General features: G+C 34.8%; 3 protein-coding genes and 1 long non-coding RNA gene across 4 annotated transcripts; 2 read left to right on the forward strand and 2 right to left on the reverse strand.

Annotated features, from left to right (window-relative positions):
- Nucleotides 1-1003: 1003 nt before the first annotated feature.
- On the reverse strand, nucleotides 1004-4307 carry LOC109008832 (cation/H(+) antiporter 15-like). Its single transcript, XM_018989062.2, has 3 exons — nucleotides 3722-4307; nucleotides 2579-3574; nucleotides 1004-2495 (listed from the first exon to the last, which is right to left on the reverse strand). The coding sequence occupies exons 1-3, from the start codon at nucleotides 3938-3940 to the stop codon at nucleotides 1218-1220; spliced, it is 2493 nt and encodes an 830-aa protein (XP_018844607.2). The 5' UTR covers nucleotides 3941-4307; the 3' UTR covers nucleotides 1004-1217.
- A 2996-nt stretch (nucleotides 4308-7303) lies between these two features.
- On the reverse strand, nucleotides 7304-10430 carry LOC109008915 (actin-7). The gene is made up of 5 exons (XM_018989198.2): nucleotides 10227-10430; nucleotides 9110-9180; nucleotides 8635-9028; nucleotides 7931-8544; nucleotides 7304-7846 (listed from the first exon to the last, which is right to left on the reverse strand). Exons 2-5 carry the CDS (start codon nucleotides 9167-9169, stop codon nucleotides 7781-7783), a joined length of 1134 nt encoding a protein of 377 aa, XP_018844743.1. The 5' UTR covers nucleotides 9170-9180; nucleotides 10227-10430; the 3' UTR covers nucleotides 7304-7780.
- A 7396-nt stretch (nucleotides 10431-17826) lies between these two features.
- On the forward strand, nucleotides 17827-20525 carry LOC118349624 (protein FAR1-RELATED SEQUENCE 4-like). The gene is made up of 5 exons (XM_035695116.1): nucleotides 17827-17895; nucleotides 17982-18833; nucleotides 19047-20115; nucleotides 20268-20455; nucleotides 20505-20525. The coding sequence occupies exons 1-5, from the start codon at nucleotides 17827-17829 to the stop codon at nucleotides 20523-20525; spliced, it is 2199 nt and encodes a 732-aa protein (XP_035551009.1).
- A 28-nt stretch (nucleotides 20526-20553) lies between these two features.
- LOC118349725 lies at nucleotides 20554-21210 on the forward strand. Its single transcript, XR_004802640.1, has 3 exons — nucleotides 20554-20643; nucleotides 20766-20840; nucleotides 20936-21210. It is a non-coding gene; the product is annotated as an uncharacterized LOC118349725 (long non-coding RNA).
- Nucleotides 21211-25698: the final 4488 nt, after the last annotated feature.

The following is a 25698-nucleotide window of genomic DNA, read 5'->3' on the forward strand; positions in this document are numbered from 1 at the left end:
ATTTATTTAGCAATTAAAGAAATAAAAAAACTAGTTTTGCCTTTTCGGTGGGTTCTCGGACTACGTCTCTCGAAAATGTAGCAGTAGTCTTGTATTTGATATCTACTCTCTATAATTTTTTTAAACTTTTATATAAAATATAATAAAAATTTAAATTTTTAAATTTTTAAAATAATAATAATATTAAAAAATAATATTCTAATAATATTTTATTCAATTTTCAACTTTAATCTAAAACTATATCATTTTATCTCATTATTCAAACGGAAGCTAATACTACTTAGAGTCAAAGTTGGTACATTCAATTTTTAAAAAAATTAATATTTTAAGAAAAAATATTTTTTACATAGATCTGGTATTTTTTTTAATGTGTCAAATTTATATATTTTAAAATTATAAATATCATTTCTCAAACTATCATGTTAAAATTTAAATATAAAAGGAATACATATCATATTAGGATTTGATTTACAGAATTTAAATTTATAAATTTTTATTTTATGAATTAGATATTGTCACATCAATATATACTCACAGACCTATAATTAGAATTTTTGTTTTATTTATGCAATATTTACGATTAACTTTTTTTGGGTAAGTATGTTTACAATTAAATCTTCTAACTTTATTCTAAGATTAATGTGTCTCTCTAGTTTGCTTTTTAGATAAATTCCAACCCCCCTCCCCCCCCTTTTTTTTTTTAACTTAAGGAGACTAAATAGATAAATGACCAAAACACTCGACCAAAGTTTTTTTTTTTTTAAAAAAAACTATTTTAAATGTTTATCTCTATTGTACATATAATGTTTCAATATGTGCTAACTTGATTACATATAGTATTTTTATCTACTAAACTTAACTATACTTTGCATAGATTGATTTATGATTAATTAAACGGAAGCATGAACCCAAAATCTAATGTTGATGAAAAGTTGTACTTCAAGTTGTGATTCTCCTCCGAGCAATGCTACATGCAGTCGTGGAATATGCAAACGCCGTATAGTCGCTTCGAAAAATAGTAAAGTCTACTATTAAAAAATTAATTTTTTTTATATGAGTCCTATATATATTCACTTTTTGTAAAGTAACTATACAGTAATTATACACTTACAATTATAATTATCATTTCTTTTCTACTCACCTTTTTTCTCCTGGATTTTTTTTCTAGCTAGGAGTTATTGATCAGGCACCAAATGCAGCTTCTGACCAGCAAGTGCCTATGGGCTAATATCATAACTACGTTGCTGCCGATTCATGTGCAGGATGTTGTTGAATTGCTGATTCTGCTGACCTCCGCTATCAGGCGTCCCAAGCGCCTCCCCTTGCGGCCCCATCCCAATATACTGTTGCACTACCAATACTGATACAGTGGCTACGAAGTCTGCTGAAGCAAGCAAATCCCCTATTGCACCCAGCTCCGGGCATTCACTCCAGTCGGTTAACCCCGCCGTGAGAGGCGATACCATTCCTTGTCCTCTCCCAACTATGAACAGATCATGCGCGTTGTCCATCGACCTTATCAGCGACACAGTCTCCTCCCCATTGTTCACCACTTTCTCTATGTAGAGAATGGATTCATCATTCATGTTTTTCATCCTGAAATCGTTTATAAGCTCTTCGTCTTGTTTCTTCTCTCTTTCATCCTCGGTTTCCACTGTTAACATCCCAGGGTCATTGAAACCAATCCCAATTAGTTCATTTGCATCCTCGCTAGGAATGAACCGCATTACTGTCAGGTTAATCCCCGGATGCTCGGACATCCTCCATGCATAGGACAGTGCTTCTCTGTCATCTGGTCCGCCAAAGAACAGCACAGCTATTTGGTGAGAGACCTGGTTTGCAGACAAGCGTGCGGAGCCGTTCAGGCCTTTGTCAACGAGAACCCCAACGGAGCAAGGCGCATTTGCTAGCACATTCTGGTTCACCATTCGAAAGGCCGGGTTTGTTGTTTCCATTCCTCCATCAACGGTTTGTTGTTTATGGAAAGGGATGATTATGAAGGCGACTCGTTTATCTTCTGCCAAATGACAAATGTCCTCGTGCATGGTGGAGTAAGGGGAAATGGCTGTGAGGGGTTGAACAGAGACACAACCAGCATGCTGCTCATAGTTCTCGAATGCATGAATGATGTGGTCGGACTGAGCTTGGGTCCTGTTGAGTGCTGGTCGTCCAGATTTCCGGGAGTTATGCACTATTAGCATGGCAGATGCGCGGCCAGTGAGCTCGACCAAGTGGAGAACGTAGATGCATATGGGGGATCTCTTGGTGGGGTGAGAGGCTTCGAGGAGATTGATGATTGTTGGGACATTTCGTGGAGTGTGGATGCACGTTAGCACTCGTAATTCTGCATCTGTCTTCGACTTCTGGATTGTACGCCGCTTGTATGGTATGAACCTCCTTGCCGGCTTATAAATTATTGTTACAATGGGAGTGATGACTCCTGTCATGATCACTGCCACGATCACCATGATTGCAAATGCCTGATCATCTAACACCTGCATGTATTTGTGTTTTCAGCAATCATGCGCTTAAATATTAGAGAATAATAAAGCTATTTAATTACAAGCCTCTTCATTACCTCCTGATCTTTGCCAACATTGAGGACAATCATTTCGACAAGGCCTTTTGTGTTCATGAGCAAACCAAGAGTAATGCCTTCACGCATGGGCATCTGGTAGAATGCCGAAACAACGAGAGTTCCAGCAATTTTTCCAAGACAGGCAAGAGCAATGACGAGTACTAGCATCCCCCAGGTGGATACTGTCTTTATGGACGATATATCAGTCTTCAGCCCGCTAATGGCAAAGAAGAGAGGAAGCAAAAGTCCCGAAACAAAGTCCTCAAGCTTTTCTATTAGAGCAGTCCCTAGCGGTCCGTTTGGAATAACCAAGCCAAACACGAAAGCTCCGAAAACAGAATGTGTTCCGATGGCATCTGTAATGAAGCCGGAGATCATTACCCCCGTCAGAATGAAACATATGTAAAAGTCACTGAAGTTTTCTCCATCTGGGGTTCTCCGAATTATCCACGAGACTGCAGGACGGACAAGAAAAACGCAGAACGCAACGAACGCCCCGCTTGAAAGTATAACCCAGAGAGATGCCATAGTAGTAGATCGGTTCTCGGCCAAGGCAATTGCTAAAGCTAAGAGAATCCAAGCACACATGTCATTAACAAGAGCAGAAGACAAGGCAATCCTGCCAATCTCGGTGTTTATGAGTTTGAGCTCTGCAAGAACTCGAGCCAGCACCGGGAATGCGGTGACAGAGAGGGTAACCCCAAGGAAGAGGATGAAAGTGCCTTGCGACATACCTTCATTTTTTTGGTTCAGAAAGAAGGAGAAGGCAATACCAAGAAAGAAAGGCAAAATCATACCAGCAACAGCAATAGCCAAGGCCTTTCTTCCTGTGCGCCGGAGTACTGTCATATCCATCTCTACTCCTATCAGGAACAGAAAATAAAGGAGACCCACATTCGCCATTGTCTCCAGCACCATCACGCTTCTGAGGGGAAATATTGTGCTGGCAAATTGGGAGCTCCTACCAAGCACAGACGGACCCAATATCACTCCTCCCTGTATACACATATAGAACATATCAGATTAACCATTCTTTTTATTTCTTGAACTGAAAATTCGGAACTGCATGCACCTTAGCCAACATTATCAATAGATTAGAGAGATGTGGGATAAGATCATGGTGTAGTAAACGTACGTACGTACCAGAATTTCAGAAACTACACGAGGTTGGCGAATGGGTTTGAGGAGAAAAACTAGAATACGAGTGGTAACAACGACCAGTGTGAGTTGCAAAACGAAAAGGGGGAGTGAGAAATCCAATGGGTTATCTCCCTGCCATATACCGTTCGTTGTTATCATGGTCGGTGCATAACAGACTATTGCATCGTCTGTTTTGTTGAGTGTTGGCATTATCTGCGACATTCTTCTTCCCTGCCGTGCTCGTCTTTGATCTTCAAATTAAGCTGCAATCACCAACAGTACTGCCACTTTCACGCAAGCGCCTCCTCTTTTTGCCAAACATATATAATAAATTAACACTTTCTGATTTTATACAGCAGTACTAGTACTCAACAATTTGTCTTCGATAATATTGCAGTTATCATGATAGCCATCATCATCATCAACTTCTCACGTAAATCTTTTACCTTTTCTCATCTGCAAAAGCTGATCAGAGAATAGAACTAATCTGGCTCTTCATCTTTAGTGAGACAAAGAGAGGAATTAGATTGAGATTAGTTTTAATGGTTGCCCGCCCCATTTGGGGGGAGCTCTCACTTTTGTGGTCAGTGGTTAACAGATAGGCTTCTATTTTCAGATTAGAAGGCAGCATGCATGACTATCTTTAGCTCCACTGAAAGTGGTAAGGCCAAGTTGAATATGTCTCAAACGTCAACAATTTCAATGCTCCTTACGTACCATCCAAACGCTAGCCTAAGATCTATTAAAATGATGAAAGCCAAGAAAATAAGAAAGTTTCCAAAAAATAGACATGTCAAATGAAAGGACTAGAGGAAGAGGGAGACCGAGCTAGTCAATTACGACGTTGTCGGCTTTCCCTAATTTTTTTTTTTTTTTTTATTAAGAGAAATGATTTGTTAAATCTTCGAATAGAAAAGCTTTATATAAATCCTTATAAAAATATAGATCTCATTTTAAAAAATATAAAAAATTTATTATTTATTAGTAAGACTCATTTTTTTATAAAAAATTTATATAAAATTTATTTATTTGAAATTTATATCTAATATTACTCTTTTTTCAAATATTTAAAAATAAAATCAAGAGGCATACACAAATCATATTTACGCTTGAGTAGTGATAAATATATAACACTTTACATAATATTTTTCATAACATATGTTATAAAATAAAGATATTTTTGTAAAATGATGTTAATTTTATAAGTTATTTTACAAAAATACTCTTTCTTTTAAAATATTATTGTATAAAGTGTTATGTATTTTTCATTTTTCATTTAGCTTACTAGTTGAAGTGTCTACTTTCAGAGGGAGAGAGCGAGAGAATTGTCATCTTTTACAAAACTTTTTATCTGATCCGTCTCGTCCCATCTCATCATATTTAATCGTTATAATTTTTCAAAATTTTTATATAAAATATAATAAAAAAATTTAACTTTTATAAATTTTAAAATAAAAATAATCCTAAATAGGTGTATGTCTTTGTATACCCCTAGTGTACTTGGGCTATGCCTATATTTCTATCAATGAATTACTTATTACCTATCAAAAAAAAAAAATAATAATATTAAAAAAATATATTCTAATAATATTTAATTTTAATTTTAATTTTTATCTTAATCCATCTCATCTCAACTACAAAAACAGACAGGCAATCTCTCGTCAAACTCAATAAATAACTTTGAAAGTGAGAAAGCTAGTATGGCTTTCAGCAAATGAAGGGGCAGAAAATATAACTGAGATATTGAAAGAACAATATTAATTTTCTTCAGAAAACTTTGGAGACCCTAATTCTTTTACTAACATAGTAATAAAGTCTCAATTCTAGCTCAAGAAATACCTCAAAAGACCAAAGTTTTGGAGTAAATCTTTCAAAAGTATCTCCCCTAGCTACTTATAAATGCATGGTTTCCAAGAAAATGGAGTAAAACTTAAAATTTTCTAAATTGTCTTTGTATTAAAACTAACTAAATTTGAAATTATAGAAATTCTTTAATTTTTTTTTATAGTTTTTATTTCAATTTTATAATACTCTTTAGTATTAATATATATACTCAGCCCCAAGTAAATAAAAATCTTGGCTTTTAACGAGACAGAGAGAATAAATTGAGAATGTTTCCTCGTTTCCTACCCTTAAGTTTGGACCTTAATTTGTGTTCAATTTTGTGAATTACAGAATATTTTCCTATTATAAGTTATTATGTTCATACATTAATCTATATATTTTTTGTTATTGGAAAGGAGAAAAAACTAGTGAGTGCGCGCATTAGAATAAGTCAAACAAATACAAAATATATAATTGAATCGTGAAATAAAAATTATATTTATAAATCGATATAAATGTCATGTCTTAACTTTTAGCCTTTAATTTTCAATCTACAACTTTCATTTTAATCAACTCACTGCCTCTTTTAATTAGATCAGTGATGCATTACCCACATCGATTTTCTTTCCAACTTATTTTGTTTGCCTTCTATTTATTTGAGTGGTGAGTGCCTCTTGGTAACCTAATGCATTATGAAAATAATTGAGCTAATTGACCCTAACAAATTAGTATACATTATTCCGCATCATAAAAAGTATGTCATGATTAAGATCCCTTTATAATTTTATAAAACGGGTATGATCTATTAAATGCAGTATTATTTTTTTAAAAATTATTTTGAAGCTTATTTTTACAAATACTTTTATAAGATTAATAATATTGTTTCTATTATTAACTATATAAATAAAAATATTTTTAATTATAAATTGAGGCATTTGAATTAAAAACCTTGGACAATCTGAAAGTAACGTTATGAATTATTTGTTAGATAATGATAGCTCCCCATTGTCCAGTCAGATAGATAACTACAGCAGATAGGATCCACAATCATCTCCGTTTGTTTTAGTTTTTACCTCGATACTAGGAATATACGCACAAAAAGTGAAAGCAATTTGCAATTATTTGGAATTTACCGCCCCTGCCTTTTCGAATAGTAAAAAGCGAATTTAAGGCCATCCTCACTTTTATTTAAGAATCCAGAGCTTTCATATCTATCATCTTAGGATTCTCCAGATCCTAACCAACGCACACCAAAGAATGCTCAGCCATTCGGCTTAACTATCTATTAACTTTAATCATCACTCCAGTCACCTTTTATTCCGACCCTTTTAGTTACTGTTACAATAATAATTAACACTTCTAAACAATGATTTTTTTATGAAAAGTAATGCCCTTTCATTCCATAATTTGTCATATTCAATTATACTCGAGTAATATACACGTGGGAATACTATGTTTTAGCTTTTGTTTCGTTTCTTTTCTTGATAAGTTGGGCTGCCGTTTCCCCCGCCCCCGGATAAGGTAAACTTTTGTTCCTCTCTCACAGCTTTCAATAAATTACATTCAATTTAACAAGTACCGTTTTATACGTCCGAGGATTCTAATGTGTTTGTGTCTGTGTGAACGTACGTATATAGGAAATTAAGCAGGGGCCGCATAAGGTTTCACTTCCCAGCCTTTTTGAGGCGGAAATGCATAGACAGACAAGGAAAACACAGAACAAAAAATCCTATGAAAACCCAATGCGCAGAGAGCAAAAGATTATTGACAAGCTTTCAAGCCAGTAATTAAATATAATTCTCAATGGAAAGTTTATGACCGCAAACTGACACTAGCATAAAATTTTCTCATACAATAGCTATTAACATTAATGTTCCACGGAATAAAAAAAAAACCGTCAAATTATGGAAGGAGAAAAGAAAATAGAAGGGGGGAAAAACAACACAATCACTCTCCAGCTACAAACATCCTACTGTAGGGACATGTTGAACCACAGATAGTGCAAGGCGAGGAGGGACTTTGAGGACCTGACCACCACATCCAGAGGACAACTACAAAAGGAAGCCTCTCACGCGCAGATGAAAAGCTAAGGTACATCAAGATCAAAATATCATGCCCTCCTTTGGTGATTCTACCTCGACATGTCTCCACATCAACCAGATCGAGTTCACATGACACATGACACAAAAAGCCAACTAAATGGAAATAAAACTCACCCTCAAAGCATTGTTGTAGAACTTAGAAGCACTTCCTGTGGACGATGGATGGACCAGACTCGTCATACTCACCCTTGGAAATCCACATCTAACACAAAGCAAAGCAAGAATGTCAGTCAGGGCCAAAACAATATGCATAAAAGAACTTCTCAATGGTCAAACAGGCAATCACCTGCTGGAAGGTGCTGAGGGATGCAAGGATTGATCCTCCAATCCAGACACTGTACTTCCTCTCTGGTGGTGCCACAACCTTAATCTTCATGCTGCTTGGGGCAAGAGCAGTGATCTCTTTACTCATCCGGTCAGCAATACCAGGGAACATGGTTGAACCACCACTGAGAACGATATTTCCGTAGAGATCCTTTCTAATATCCACATCACACTTCATGATAGAGTTGTATGTGGTCTCGTGGATTCCAGCAGCTTCCATACCAATCAATGATGGCTGGAAGAGAACTTCTGGGCAACGGAATCTCTCAGCTCCAATTGTGATGACTTGTCCATCAGGCAGCTCGTAGTTCTTCTCAACAGAGGAGCTGCTCTTGGCAGTCTCAAGTTCTTGCTCGTAGTCAAGGGCAACATACGCAAGCTTCTCCTTCATGTCACGGACAATTTCCCGTTCAGCAGTGGTGGTGAACATGTACCCTCTCTCAGTGAGAATCTTCATCAACGCATCAGTGAGATCACGACCAGCAAGGTCCAGACGAAGGATGGCATGCGGTAGGGCATACCCTTCGTAGATTGGCACAGTGTGACTCACACCATCACCAGAATCCAGTACAATACCTATGACATTGAGAAACCAATTAGGGGTTAGAGACCAAAATGATACCGAGACGTGTTAGGTTCTTACTATTGATAGTGATGGATACCAACCAGTTGTACGACCACTGGCATACAGAGAGAGAACGGCCTGGATAGCAACATACATAGCAGGTACATTGAAGGTCTCAAACATGATTTGAGTCATCTTTTCTCTGTTGGCCTTAGGGTTAAGAGGAGCCTCAGTGAGAAGCACTGGATGCTCTTCAGGGGCAACGCGAAGCTCATTATAGAATGTGTGATGCCAGATCTTTTCCATGTCATCCCAATTACTAACAATACCATGCTCAATAGGATATTTCAAGGTCAGAATACCCCTCTTTGATTGGGCTTCATCACCAACATAGGCATCTTTTTGGCCCATCCCAACCATAACACCAGTGTGTCGAGGTCTGCCCACAATACTTGGGAAGACTGCCCTGGGAGCATCATCACCGGCAAAACCAGCCTGTATGCCAAGCATAAGTTAAAAATCTAGCAAAATTATTATCAGCAACAGAGGAATGGAACTTGGTCCAGATTGACTAACCTTCACCATTCCAGTTCCATTGTCGCACACGAGGGGCTGAATATCCTCAGCATCGGCCATTTTTTACAAGCCTACATGAAACATATACACTAACATTTATCATATGAAGTAACATAACAGGACAATCTATAGTTTACTCTAACTACCACCATGCTGTACTCATCGGTAATATAAAATTTGCCACTGCAAACCGAAACTCATTTCCAACCAGATATGACACGTATATCAGCAATCTAACTGTATCCGCTGAATAAAATCTTGGATCGGTCAAAATACAAGAAACTCAACACAAAGCCAGAAATCTTTCATCTACTATTATAATCGCCATCATTAGTTGCTGAAAAAGACAAAAAGAAAGAAAATAATAACAACAGTGCGTGTTTGTTTATAAGCATTTTTCTTTTACTTCACTTAAAAAGGAAAGTAAGCCACTTGCATTGGTTAAAAATGCAATCTTCCTATCATTCTTTCTACAAACCTCCTGGATTTAGCGTGTAAGATTTATATAATTAACAACCGGTTGATCTAACCATCTTAGTTAAACCATATTGAACAAAAATGGTCGAAACTCTGGTCCAGTATGAAAGCGAAGTTAAAAAGAATAAACAATAACTAATAGCAAAGAAGATGAAAATTCAGAAGGAAGCTGATCTCGTTAAGCAAGAAGCTCACAGATCTAAACGAAGAAACCAGATCAGATAATCCAACCGAGCAATACTACAGAAACCGGCAACAAACACAAGGCAATGCATCGATCGAAGGAAATAGATGGTTAAATAAAGACGATATATGTCGACTTAAATCGGAAAATGGAGCGGAATGCGTTCACTACTTGTAGATCTCAGCTATATAACCAAGAAAATATGAAACAACTGCCACTGTAACCCTAGATCAGCCACACATCCACCACAATCTGACTCAATTTAAATAATCAAACCGATCTATCGGCAAAATATAACAAACGCCGAAATTTTTCATGCAAAACCAAACAGGATGCGAAGAAAATGGCGGTCAAAATCAGATCGAGAGCTTGTAACCGAAAAGGCAAAAGCTAAACAACAAATCTGACAATAAAAAATGGAGGAGGAAACGGAAAATGTTTCGGATCGGAGCTCACCTAAGATTACAGAGACAAGGAAATCCGAAGAAGGCGATCGATAGAGGACGAAGAAGACCAAGCCAACCTCAAAAGACGAAGGCTGGGCTCTCTCTCTCTTTCTCGCTCGCTGGCTTTCGTGGAGAAACGGTGGAGAATATAAGAGTGGGGAGGCAGAAAAGAGGGGGTATAAATATTGGTGGGGAGAAAGGGGGAGTGGCATTTGAAATGCAAATGAAATTTAGACCAAATTTAAATTGGTTAAGAAAGAATTTTATTTATTTATTTATTATTTTTAATCAATCAAAGCCTTTATTTTTTTTTTTTTAATTTTAAGACATAATTTTTGTAAAGGAAGTGGTCTTATTGCCTTTACAGTTATCTAAATTTGTTGTAAATCTAATTTTTCAAACTCAAGGTTTTATAGAGTTGGAGTTTATAAAACCTTGAATTTTATAGTATTAGATTTTATAAAGCGACAGAAATAAATAAGCACTAAAATACAGAAGATCAAAATTTAATAAATAAATGAAAAATGCTACTCATCAGTTTACTGTACATTACACTCTTCACACACCTCATATAATTTTTTTTTTTTTTTAACCCAACATGTTGAGTGTGGGGCTTGTCCCAACAGTAGGCTGCAAAGAAAATTTTTTCTAAATAAATCTTTCAGACAGTATAAAATCTAATTTAACTGCCTATTTTTCTTTTTTAAATTCGGATTGAAATTTTGTAAAAATTTAAAAAACAAAACGAAAAATAGGAGGAGGAGGAGAAGAGGTGGTGGAATCATTTCCACCACGAGAAAAGATAGGGTGACCTGGCTGACAGCCTTTTCTGCTTTCACCCCCTCCCATGTTCGCTCGCCTCGGGATTTTGATTGGGTTTTTTTTTTCTCTTTCTCCCTTTTTTATTTTTTTGGTCTATTTTCATTTGATTCTCGCCGTTGGATCTTCCCCTTTGGTCATTGCCACATCGATCAAGATTGGGACGTGCGGTACGGTCTGCTGGGCTTGGCTTGGCTGGGGGACTCCTTGAATTTTGAACCCCAGAAAAAGAAAAAGAAAAAGAAAATACTATTTTCAAATTTCAAAATAACACTACAATTTATTTATTTTCACATCCCAAAACAATACGTAGAAGGGTAGTACTAGTAATAAGTTTTTACAACATTGTGGGGGAGGGAGGCGTTCAGAAGCTCATGGTATTTCTTTGTACATTTTCTTCCACGTTCATTATTTAAAGAGAAATGCTGTAAATCGATAGTTTGACTGATTGTATTTTTAAAAAAATATATATATGTTAATGATAAAAGAAGTAATTATTAATAAATTTTTGTATTTTTTTAAAAAAACATTTAAAGATATTTAAAAGAAGCACTAGACATTTGATAAAGTGAAATGATTTTTTTTTTTAAATTCATAATATTATTAAAAAATATTTTTTTAATTATTAAATAAAAAACAATTAACCACCACCGGTGACTTTTGTCGGTGGCTGTAGCTTTATTCATGGCATTTATGGATTCGATGTAATGGGTAACCCCTAATTTGGAGGGTTAACAGAGGGTACGGACTTTTTTGTCCATTATTCCGATGGATGAGCGAGTTTTTTTTTTTATTATTTAAGAAAATATGACCCGATTGGGGGACGGGTCAAATTGCAACTCATCTAGAAGCATCCAATCCATCCCTTGACTTATAAAATGTTTTAATATATTTATTTTTTTTATTAAAAATTTACAAAAAAACACTGCTAACTTTAACTTGATCTTGAAGGCTCACCTCCAATAAAAAATTAATGGATGTATCGGGTTAAAAGTGAATGGACGAGATCTATCTATTTATTCACTTAAATCGATATTACCCGTTCATTTAAATATTGTATCCACCTAGTATGTCGTTTGGTCGATAGCCAATAAAATGTCCTCAAGCATGCCAAATGTCTAATGCAAGCCAACCTCCATTCATGATACTAAGTTGGATTTTAAATCTCAACAGCAAACACCACTTAAGATTATTGTCTCATCTCGGGATGAAACTCCCAACGTTACTTTCTTAAAATTCTAGAAGTTTAATATAATATATGAATTTTCCAGTATTAAATCCCATATATCTTTTAAGTAATGTATATTAAACATTGGGGAATTTGCATGTTGTATCTATTTCTATTTAAATATATAGTAGAAAACCTATAAAATAGTTATGACAACAGAATTTGGTGGATTCTTAAGTAATAAAACTGATCGAAGTATAATAATCCTGTTTGGTAAAAGAGAAAATGGTACCAAACATGAATAGAAATGTGCCAGATACAAAATTCTTATCGTTTTTTAAAGTTCACAGTTGATTGAGTTTGTGCCATTGTATCATAAAGTTGATGGACAATAGAGCACATTACATATAGCTCTCTTCTGCCTTTTAAGCTTTTGCATGTGCTTACATGTGGTGAGGTACAACCATGTCTTTCTAGATATATCAATGAAGCTGGAGGGAGGGCAGTTGGTTGGGTAGGGCTTTTGGCAACCAATATCTGCTGGGTATTTAAGAGAGATCATGGAGAAAGAAAGAAAAAAAAAAAGAAAAAGAAGAAGAAGAAGAAGATGATGATGATCTAAATAAAGGTATAATTTGAATAAATTCCAGACCATCTGATCAAGTTTGTGTAAATTGGTTTGAAATGTCATCTTTTTGTGGGCACATTGCCACCAAGGAAGGGGCACTTGAATGACTTAATAATTTATATAGTTTTGGTGATCTAAAAGATTTGATTCTCCGGCCATAGATTGCACTGTTAGTGGCAAACCATAACTGGGTATATAGCTAGCAGACCATGATAAAACCTTTTTTTTTTTTTTTTTTTTAAAGGAAATGGTCAACATTTATTCATCAAGAAACTTATATTCATAAGTAAATACATTTTGGAATGTCATCATCAAATATGTCCTTATAAATTAAAATAATGTATTTGAAACTCCACTAGTATACTATTTCTTTTTGTAACTGATTTGATATTCACTATTGTTGATACTTTCTACAGACAAATATCTAAGAAATAGTCCAACCTCACCATTTATAGAAGGAGATGACTTAACTTCTACGTACAAAAATTCAAGAGACAAACTCTTTTTTTATTTTAATTAACAATAAGAAAATAAAAATAAAAAACAGTAAGATAGATGATAAAATTTAAAAAGAAAGTAAGATTTTTGACAAATGACATTTGCAGTTTCAAAGTCTCCAAATCCTATACACTTTTTTTTTAAAAAAAAAAAAAATGAATAAATCTAAAATTCATGTAAAAGAAAATTTTAATAATAAATCTTATTTTTTTTTTTAAATAAATATACGAACCTTACCGACTTTATAACTATATCCAGTATTAATATTAAACTTTTTTTCAAAGTTTTCAATTGTTTTCTTGCTCATTCATGGTTAACTGCCAGTTGCTTTAATAGTGGCAGTGGGTATACAGATTAAAAAAAAAAAAAAAGTATATGATTAAACAATGATGGGTTTAAGAATATAATGAGCTTAGAAACACAGTAGAGACGTAAATTTTAAGGTACGATTGAATTATGACTTCATGCGTAAAAGTATAAGCAGTGGGTAGATGAGCATGTGGCTTGAGTATTCTCCACTAAATTGAACAAAAACAGTAAATTTATTTATTTATTTATTCATTTTTTTTACATTCTCTTCCTTTTTTTCTTTTTCTTTTTTGGTGAATTATTCTCTGCTTACTTGCTACTGAGTGCTATTCCAAGATCTTCTTGTTCGTCAAATTAGTAATGTCTGCAATTTAATGGATAAATAATAATAAACTGTTCGTAAATAGTATCAAATTTTTTTATAAATAATAATAAAATAATATTTGAAAAGACAACCTAAACCATATAAGCAATCATACACTTTTAGGAGTAGATTTGTGACCATCACTAATTACTGAGTGAGGTTCCTTTGTCCCATACACTAATCTCGAATTTTCTTTATGGCACCACTACTCAACTTTCCTAAATTGTTTCGCATTTTTTTATGCTTTTCTTGTTAGTATTATTTCCTTTTGTTTTTCCAATTTACTTATAGAAAATAGAACAAAAATGCTAAACTCATCGAGTTTGGATCTTGAAAGTGTGTCCTAAAAGTTTTTTTTAATTTTTTATTTAATGATTAAGGAATTATTTTTTAATAATATTGTGATTTTTTACTTTTTTAATAACTTTATAATAATTAAAAAAATACATAAAAAAATAAATAAAAAAAATAAAATGTACTTTTCGTGGGTATAGTGTTACTCAAAATAGAATTGGCAACAGTCCAACGCGAAGGGAATAACTAGGAAATCGTGCCTTCTCGGTGGGAGTGACCTGGAAAAACATGCTTGCATTTTGACCTTTGGGATTTTTATCTCAAGTACGATTATAACCTACAACTATAATGCTTAATATATTTCTGTGAATTTCCGATGTAAAGTACACAACAGACTCGATAATTAAAAAGAGCAGAATTCGAGACAATAAAATAACAACCATTGTTTTACTTTCATGGGTTAATTGGCTACACTTTTTCTCCATCTCTATATTAAATTAAATAACTCATATTTATTTATTATAAAATATGATTTGTTTTTGTTTATTTTACTTATCAATATAATATGAAATGATAAAAAGCCTTATATTTTACATTAAATAGTTTTATTTATTTATTTATTTTATTTTATTTAAAATAGATAGTATCCTGTTATCATCAGACTGTCTCGTTTATTTTTATAACTATTCTCAACTCATATTATATTATCTGATTTAATCATTACAATTTTTTCAGATTTTTATACGAAATAAAATACAATTCAAAATTTTTAGATTTTAAAATAAAAATATATTTTAATAATATTTTATTTAATTTTTAATTTTAATTTCAACTCATTTAATTTTATATGCAAAAATAAATTAGGAGTAAAGTGATCAGTCATAAAGATATATGAAAAATCTCTTTCAATTTTATGATGTGAATGGTTATTGGGCATATGCTACGATGGGCTATTTGGTCTGTTCCTTTCATTTACTAGGGCTTCGTTCTTTCAATTATCGATCCACTAAGGCCTTTTAACTTAGCCTGCCTAAATCAAAACGCATGTGTGATTTTTCTTTTTAATTTTTTAAGATACCACAAGTCTTGCCAAAGCTTGCAGCTTGCCAGTAGTAGTACTACTACTTCTACCTCCCCCAAAATAGGTACAGATTTACAAGAATCGTTTTCGTAGCTAATTTTCTCGTTGGTCTATTTTTTTCAAGAGTTGCTATATATGTTTTCAAAATGTGAATGGAGATTAATTAAAGATACCAATATATTAATGCTTTGGTCAGCCTTTCATAATCTTAGAACGTTTGGAAGATGATCATAAGCCCTATCAAATCAAAATATGGATCCTTAATTGGCAAGTGCGCGCCACTACAAGAAACAATAGTATTTATGATTAATTATTTGCGATGAAAATGATTATTTACGACGAAAAAAATATTTATTTTAATAAAAAATAATTATTTTCATAAAAAATAATTATCTATAAATAAACAATTTTATTATAGATGCGAATATATACTGATGGTCCTCATGATGTGAGAATAAAAAATACCCTAGCTAGCTTTCTGCTTCCAGCTCCATGCTTATTTGATTGGACATTATATATACATACTGATCTATTGACTGGACGTACGGCGAGCATCTTTAATTTTCTATGCAATTATATCTAATTCTTTACACTTCTTCTACACACAAGCGCCGAATGCAAACGGCGAGTAAACGGCATTTTTTTAATGCCACGTCGGTAGTAAATAAATCATTAAATAAATAAAATAAATAAAAAAAAAGGGGGAAAACAGAACAAAACTCTGGTTTCGTTCCCGCTCGACCTCTCTCGTCTTCGGCCCGACATTTTCGAAAGCTGCTTTGGTGCTCGAAGCCAATACAGAGATCTTCGACTGGTTCTTTTGCTTCAGATCGTAAGCTTGCGTTGTCTTCGGCGTGGGTGAGCTTCGGCCTGGGTGAGCTTCGGCCTGGGTGACCTTCTTCGGCGTGGGTGAGTTTCGGCCTGAGTGAGCTTCGGCCTGGGTGAGCTTCTTCGGCCTGGGTGAGCTTCATCTTCTTGAGTTTGCTCTTACATTTTTGCTTGCAGGAGTTAAGGAAGGACATAAGTGTCTTCGGCTTCAAATCGACTGTCGAGAAAGCTCTGGGATTTCGTGGTCCAGTTGAGCTGTGAGGTGAACTGGTCCAGCACGGTGGATATCATCTGGAACGCATACAATGGTAAAGCAGCTTTTTTCTGTGTGCTTGGAAACCCAGCTCCGTGTTCATGTGTTTAGGCCGTAGAAGTTAGCAGATTCACATGAATGAAATTCATGTTTCTGTGTAAAAATAAAAAAAATAAAAAAAACACATTATATTCGAACTTGTAGTGATTTGAAATTTGAAGGTCATTCACTTTTGTTTCCCATGAATCACGGCATCTTCTGAGCCCGCATTACAATTTTAATTAATTGCTATCTTTAACTTATGGATGCAGTTATTCGTAGTTGGTGATGTTGGTGAATCTGCATGAACTTTTCTGATAAATGAACTTGCATTAGATTTCAGGACCTGGACGAGTGGCTATGTTGTTCCTGGTTCTGTTTGTTTTGGACATGGATGGATAGAAGCTTGAATAAAGTTGCTCAATTTAAGCTTGTATCTAATTTAGTTATTTTTAGATTAGTGTTTTAGGGACTCTTTTTAAGGACTGTTGCGTTATGTTATTAAGATTAGCTTGTATCTAAAGCGCGCACACGCACACAGTGGCTATTAAATCACAACCTCGCCCTTCACCCTATTCTTCTAGTGGGGAGAAGGTGCAGTTTCAGTTAATAGCGTATGTTGGGTTATTTTTTGGGACTTTGCATAAATAAATGACATTACATGAGACATCTTCTCGAGCTTCCTATTCTCACAAGATATTAATAGTATTTCACAAGCTTACCTAATATAAGAATAAACACAAATAGATAGATAGCCATTAAGTACATATCAGGACCCCTGCAACTGAATACAGCTTTGTACTTAAGCAAAGACAAAACTTACACCATAAGTTTCTTCTAGATGCTGCATTGCCTGATCAAATTCTTGCATTCCATGATACCTTAGAAAATCTGCATCTCCCTGGGTGTAATAATCAACAAGAGCAGAGATTATACATATCAATGAATAGAATAAAAATATCTCAGGAATATTAAATGAGATGCACATTTTGTTTTTTGCAAAAAGAAGTATAAACATGTGCATAGTTTGCTGCGGAGTAATCTTTTAAGATTGCGGTGAGAAATAGACCATTCCACTTGTTTGTTCACTTAGAGTATTCTTCCCAGAGACTGACCTTTTTTTTATTGTACAATGTGTACAGGGCATTGGAAAAGGGGAAGAACACTCAAATCCGCTAACACCATCTAGCTCAAACACCCCTACCTCAGTATGTTATTTAATATTTCAAAAACTTATTGGAAATGGTCTACTTAATGGTCTACTTATTGGAAATGACATCTTTATGCTAGGACATCCCTCAAACGAATCATATAAACTTTCCAAATCACATGCACAGTTACTGGTCACCAGTTTTTCTGCCATATCCGGATGGCAGCCAATATCCCAGTAACATTCAGGTGGTTTTCAATGTCTTTTTGTTTGTTATGTAAGTTGGGGGTTTTTTAGAGTTTAATTGCTCTTGTTTTTATTTATTTGTAAGCAGAATGTTGGTTATCCATTTCAATATGGAATGGGAACTCTGACTCCTCACATCGCTACAAGCTCCGCAACGAGCGGAAGAGGTTGTTCAGAGAATAGTCCCGATTGTAGGGAAACTGCAGTGCCATGTACAAACTCAATTGTTGATGAAGAAAGTAAAGAGGATAGACCCAAATCACCTGAAACCGACGATTGCACTACCGGTTCACTACAATTAGTGCAAACGGATGGTGATAATATAATTGAGGAGCCAAGGTCGGGGATGGAATTCAATTCTTTTGAAGATTTACATAGTTATTATAAGGATTATGCTAAGAAATGCGGGTTTGGGGTGATGACACAAAGGAGTGAGAAGGGAGATGATCAAAGTATCAGATATGTCACTCTTGGTTGTGCCCGTGGAGGGAAAGCCCGGATTAAGAGTTTGAACGTTGCAAAGCCACGCCCGACAGGAAAGACGGATTGTAAGGCAAGGATTAATGCCTTAAAGGTTGAAGGAAAGATGCGGTTAACAACAGTCCATAATACACATAATCACGGCCTCAGTCCAAAGAAATCTCGCTTCTTTCGTTGTAACAGAGAAGTGAGTGAGACTGTAAAAAGAGTCTTAGATACAAACGACTTGGCTGGGATCCGGATGAATAAGAGTTTCGGATCTCTTGTCGTTGGTGCAGGAGGTTTCGAGAACCTCCCATTTTTAGAAAAGGATTGTCGCAATTATATAGATAAGGCACGTCATCTACGACTTGGTGCAGGTGGTGCTGGAGTACTTCGAGATTATTTTTTGAGGATGCAGTACAAGAATAATGGTTTTTTTGCATTGATGGACTTAAGTGATGATGGGAGGCTAAAGAATGTTTTTTGGGCAGATCCACGCAGTAGGGCGGCCTACCAGTATTTTGGTGATGTCGTCACATTCGACACCACATACCTCACGAATAGATATGGGATGCCGTTTGCACCATTTGTTGGTGTAAACCATCACGGACAGTCCATTCTTTTGGGAGCGGGGTTGATTTCAAGTGAAGATACCAACACCTTTACATGGTTATTCCAGACCTGGTTGCAGTGTATGGATGGTATACCTCCAAAAGCTATTATTACTGATCAAGATAGAGCAATGAAAAATGCAATTGCTAAGGTCTTTCCAGAAAGTCGGCATAGATTCTGTTTATGGCATATACTGAAGAAAGTTCCCGAGAAGCTTGGGTCATATGCTGCCTACAAAAGTGGACTAAAAAGTCACCTAATGAAATGTGTGTACGACACTCAAACAGTTGAGGAGTTTGAGAAATGTTGGGATGGGTTACTTAACACATATGATTTACATGAGAATGTCTGGTTGAAAAGTTTATATGATGAGCGTCAGCATTGGGTACCAGTATTCTTAAAAGAGTACTTCTGGGCTGGAATGAGTACAACCCAGCGTAGTGAAAGTATGAATGCTTTTTTTGATGGTTATGTTCATGCGAAGACAAATTTGAAGGAGTTTGTCGACCAGTTTGACAGTGCACTGAGGAAAAAAATTGAGAATGAAAACAATGCCGACTTCCACACATTTAGCGTCACCATTCCCTGTATATCTAGATCTCCAATTGAGAAGAGATTTCAAGAGTTATACACGAATGCTAAATTTAGGGAAGTCCAGCAGCAAGTAATGGGTGTGCTCGATATGGATCCGTGTCTACTTAGTGAGGATGGTGTAATGAAAAGATATCTGGTGGAAGATGAAGTTCGCGTTGAAGAGTTCACTAAGCTTGTTACGTATTCAGTGAACTTCAATGTGGAAGACTGCGATGGAAAGTGTTCATGTGGGTTATTCGAGATGAGGGGGATACTGTGTAGGCATATTTTAGCCATCTTCAAAGCTAACGGTATAAAGTTATTGCCAGACCGGTACATTTTAGATCGATGGAGGAAGGACATTAAGAGGAGATACACGTTAATCCACAGTAGCTATGATGCTGGGAATCAGAGGCCAGATGGGAATAGATATTCAAGTTTGCTGAATATATGTTATCAGATGATAACTTATGCAGCGGGTTCCAATGAGCAGTTTGAAGATGCAAAAAAGAAGTTATATTCAATGATTGACTTGTACCGTGATAATCAACACCCCCCATCTATGACTCAAACAGGTTTATATGTGAATATTTCTAATAGTTTTTTTTTTTTTAAGTAAAGCTTGATAGTTAGTATGTCATATTTGAATTTTTGCATTTTTGTTTTTTTTTTTAAGTAAAGCTTGATACGTAATATGTCATATTTAATAGTTCTACGCCCCTGGTAGGTTCGAATGCTGGTTGTACAACACTGGACACAAATGCTGTTGGTAGTTCAAAGCCCGTACTAAGTCCAAATGTTGTGCGAGGGAAAGGAAGACCTCCATCTTTGAGGAGAGCATCTAGGATGGAGAAAGAAATGCGGAAGGTTAAAGCCAAGCAGAAAAAAGCACCAGGAACAGGGAAACGTAAACAGGTGCTTGTCTCAATATTTTTAATATTAATGGTATATATTATATACATAGTTATGTATATTAGCTTTATGATATTGTGCGTTGTTGTGGTATATATTAGCGAGATGAAGGAGATACACCACTCCCGGACACGTGTAGAAATTTATTTGGCCCATCAGAAGTAGATATCACCAGTCCTAGTGAACTGCAGGTATATTAATTGTTAAATATTTTGTTATATTGTGCATTGTTGGTTGCCAATGGAAGAAGTAAATGCAAAAAAAATATATATATATAATAATAATAATATATCATTTTGTTAATCATCAACAGCATGTTCGACAGAGCTCGATTTTTAACAATAGTGGAACCCGGCCCCGGGAAACAGTGATCGGAAGTCAAGAAAGTGTAATAACCCAAAATTTTCACTTAAAAAGTTCATATTTAATACTTTTCACTTTCTAATAGTTTCTTTCTACTTGGCTGCTTACAAATCTTTACAGATACAGTTTGGGTTGGATGGATCACAACCGGTGGAGCATGGGTTGGATGGATCACAACCGGTGGAGCATGGGTTCGATGGATCACAACCTGAGAATCATGGATTGGATAGATCACAACTGGATTAATTGATATGAGCAAATGACCATTTTTGTGTAAGAGTGTGTAAATGTAGAATTAGTAAATGTTATTAGAGAAAAGTGTTGGGATATGGTGCTAATGGTAGAAGAATTAGTGAATGTTCCAGGAGTGTTCAAGTCAATGTTCCAGGAGTAGTTATGAGGACATTAGTGAATGTCATTTTGGTGATATTCTAAACATTATTGGAATTAGTGTGATATTGTAAACATTATTCTTATTTTGGTGAAATTGGAAACATTATTCTCATGTTTGTCATTGTCATATTATTTTCATTTTTGTAATATTGGAATATTGATGCTGGTTGCAGCAGTATGCTGGTTTTAGAAGTATGGTTGTTTCAGCTATTTGTTTCAGAAAATCATATCCTTCAGGTTTCTGGTTCTGACTTGATAATGGGGAAAAAATGGTCCTAAAAGAGGTTCTAGTTGCTGTGATGGTCTAACGACATGAACATCATGTTAACTTCTAGTTGATGCTGCACATATGAGATGGACCTATGATTCATTGACTGCGATGTGGATACTGAACGTGAACTGCAAGTTCTATATATGAATACTTGAATGCTGGTGCGAATTTTGCTGCAGAATAATGAGGCATGGTAATAAGTTTGTGATTAATAATTATGTTTTAGGGTTATTGGAATTTACAATATTAATCACTGCCCTTTAAGATTATAACTTCTGCTGCTTACTGTAGTGGAGATGTTTTTAGAATTTGATGTCTAGTTCAGGTATAAGTTTCTGTTTTGAACATAATGGTATAAACGAGAAATAGAAAATAGACCAACAATAACACAGAAACAGAAAACAGAAAACTGCTATTTTACTCCAATTAAGCCCGAAACAGTTCCTGTTTCTTGATGTCTGGTATAAGTTTCTGTTTTGAACATAATGGTATAAACGAGAAACAGAAAATAGACTAACAATAACACAGAAACAGAAAGCAGAAAACTGCTATTTTACTCCAATTTAAGCAAGTACTTTACAGCAAGTATTTTACAACAATTTAACCAACAGAGGCAAATCAGAATCTGAATTTACATAGCTTTATGATATCGCACTTGGACTAAACAACCAAAATGACATCTAACACTTAAATTACACCTTCAAACTAAGCAACAACAAACAACCACTACCAAGTCACTAAGCAACAACAAACAACAACTACAACAACCCAAGACAACCGGAGAAGCGTGCGTGAACGTGTTAGTCCAGCTTCTTTCTCAAAGAGCATCAACTCCTTCTTCAAAAATTCCTCATCTCGACCATCTTGCACCATCTCTCTCTTCTCAATCTCATCCTCCCTCTTACGGAGCTCAATCTCCCTCTTCTTAATATCGCGAAGTCTCTCATCGACCTCTTTCTCCTTCCTTAATAGTTCATTTTTTCTTTCTTGTAATTCCAGCTGCATGTATTGATCACCATCTGCCCATTTGAAAAACTTGCAATAAGGTAATCCCTTGCAAACATATATAAAAAAATGTTAGATGTTTTTAATATTAATCAATTTATTAAACATATATAAACATGTTACCTTCGTGTTGTAATTTGGACACCCAAAGAATGGTCGTCTTGGATTTCTGGGAGTATTTGAGTATCTCAATGTAGCTTGAAGATCGCAAAAGCACAATGGTTGACAAGTACGATTACCAGAGGATGAAGAAGACAGAGTTGATGACGACATTCTAACATAAACCATAAGCACAGTGGAAATGCACACATATCAAAAGATACATATTTCTGAAAGCATCATAACCTAAGTACTATTGAGCCACCACCAATGTCACTGGATTTACATGAGAAAGTTCAGTTCTGATTAAACTTCACAGTCCCAGCCTGCCTGCTCTGCTTATACTTAGACTACCATAGCATTAGAAGGACAACAAAAGGTAACTACATACTTGTTACCTTAGTCTAATGAACAAGTACTTTAGTCTGCCCCATTACGCAGAGTAGTCGCATACTTACAATAGTCACTTTAAACAAAAAATAACTTCATTACAATAGTCTCATACTTGTTCAAATACAATAAACTCTGAAACTAGGTCAAGCAATAAATCCACATTAATCCAGGCCATGAGAAATTCGAGAACAATAACTAAATAAATAAATTCAATCTCCCTATATTACTTCTGACCTAGCAATTACCATACCATAGGAACAAAAACAATAAACTGTGATTAACTCATACTTGTTCAATATTTTTTTTTTTATAAGTAATCTCATACTTGTTCAATATTACCTCTCAATAAATCACCTTACCTCTCAATATTATCTCATACTTGTTGAAAAACAATAAACTAAAGAACAACTTCACAGAGTAAATCCACAATCTGCCCCATCAAAAATTCAACAACAAATAATAAATTCAAGTGTAGAAATTTTACCTCTGACCTAACAATTACCATTATTCTTATCATAATCTCATACTTGTTCAAAAACAATAAACTAAAGAACAACTTCACAGAGTAAATCCACAATCTGCCCCATCAAAAATTCGACAACAAATAATAAATTCAAGTGTCTAATTTTACCTCTGACCTAACAATTACCATAGGAATATCATAATCTCATACTTGTTCAAATAAACTAAAGAACAACTTCACAGAGTAAATCCACAATCTGCCCCATCAAAGATTCGACAACAAATAATAAATTCAATCTCAATATTACCTCTGACCTAACAATATTATCGGAAGGGTTAGGTTTCGAGATGAACAGGAAGGGGCGAGCTAGGATTAGGGTTTCGGGATGAACGGGATTGGGGCGGGCTAGGGCTAGGGTTTCGGGATGAGCTTCATCTTCGGTGGGTTAGGGTTTGGGTTTGGGGATGAGAATGATTGGGTCGGGTTAGGGTTAGGGTTAGGGTTAGGGTTTGGGGATGAGAATGATTTGGGGCGGGTTAGGGTTAGGGTTTGGGGATGAGAATGATTTGGGGCGGGTTAGGGTTTGAGATAGGGAAACTGACCAACACGAACCTTCCTTTAGATCTTCAGAAGATGCTTTCGACGAGAGGCCGTGGTGGAAAGGAATCTGCGGGAGATGAACCCTAACCCGCCGCTGAGTCCCAGAGGGGGAGGGACGCTGAGTCCAGGCTGCTGCTTCGCGTCGACGGAGTCGAGGAAGGAAGGTTCGTGCGGAAGAAAGACAGATTCTCGGGAGGGATTTGAGGGAAACTGAGACTTTCTTTCTCTCTGCGAACGAGAGAAGAGATGGAAACTGGGGAGGAAAATGAAGGAAGGTTCGTGAGGAGTCGGGACACTGAGGCGAGTAAAATGATGTGGGTGATTGTTGATAAAAAACAAAACGGTTCGTTTTGTTTTTTAATGCCACGTAAGCCGCGTTTGCTCGCCGACTGCATGAGGCGCTTGCAAGAAGCTTTTCTCATCAAAGAAAGATTACTTTTTTTTATTTGCCGGAACCTCTTCAAGACAAGATCTTTTAGATTTATCGCTATAGAATAAATTTCAGCCTTGTACACCGTATTCTAAAAAAATTTTCATACATAAAGCTGGATAAATCACTGACTTCGTCAGAAAGTATAATCCCAAAAAATTATTTGCAGTTGTGAGATATCAATTTATTAGCTTGACCAAATTAAGAGGTTGGTTAAAATTTACATAATTGATGTAAAAATCATCCCATATTGAATTGGATAAATCTAAAATAATTTAAATTTTAGTTGTCAAATATAAAGAATCACAATTGATTTATCAAATATTAAAATATTAATTTCTCACTCTAAACAAATATTAAAATATTAATTTCTCACTCCAAGCAAAAATACTATTTGGTTTGTAATTAAAAAATTTAGATAGAATTTTAAATGAGTTTAATCAATTTTTTTTATTATCATTAAATGACTTTTGAAAATATGATTTTTTTAATATTAATTTAATTAGAATATAATTATTATTAACATTTAATTGGTAGAGATACAAAATGTGATAAAAATAAATTAAATAAAAAATTATGAAATTAACAATATTTTATTATTATATAGAAAATGAATGGATAATCCAATATGAGAGTTGAATTTAAATAGAATAGACAAATATAAAAAAATATGATATTGACTAAATTTTAAAAATGAATTTGGCTAAACCAATGAAGATGCGAACTATACCACAAAACCGAGGCTTCAACCACTCAGGCCAATCTCTCGAGGTTCAAAGAAAGATTATTATGTATTCATTATTGTCTTTACATCTTTTATCTCACTCTTTTACAAGATATTGTTTCGAAATTATTAATTTATTTTATTAAAATATATAAGTAAATAAAAAAATGATTTATGATATCTATTCTTAAGTCGATAGTATATTATTTACATTATTTATTTATTTTTTAAATTTATGTTTTAAATTAAATTATATCATATAAATATTTTTTTTTAACAAAATGTAAGCATTTTACTAAAGGTGTTATCTATACCGACTTATAAAATATTTTCATAAATATTTTATAATATAAATATTATGTCATATATATATACACATAGATATATCACATTTCGTATCTATAGAAGAAAAATGATATATATTAATATGGTTATAACATCACTCTTATTAAGATTGATTTTTGTTCACATACGTTTAACATTTTTCTTGCGTGGTCTTGGAATG

Source organism: Juglans regia, chromosome 10 (assembly GCF_001411555.2).
Source record: "Juglans regia cultivar Chandler chromosome 10, Walnut 2.0, whole genome shotgun sequence".
Classification (NCBI taxonomy): Eukaryota; Viridiplantae; Streptophyta; class Magnoliopsida; order Fagales; family Juglandaceae; genus Juglans; species Juglans regia.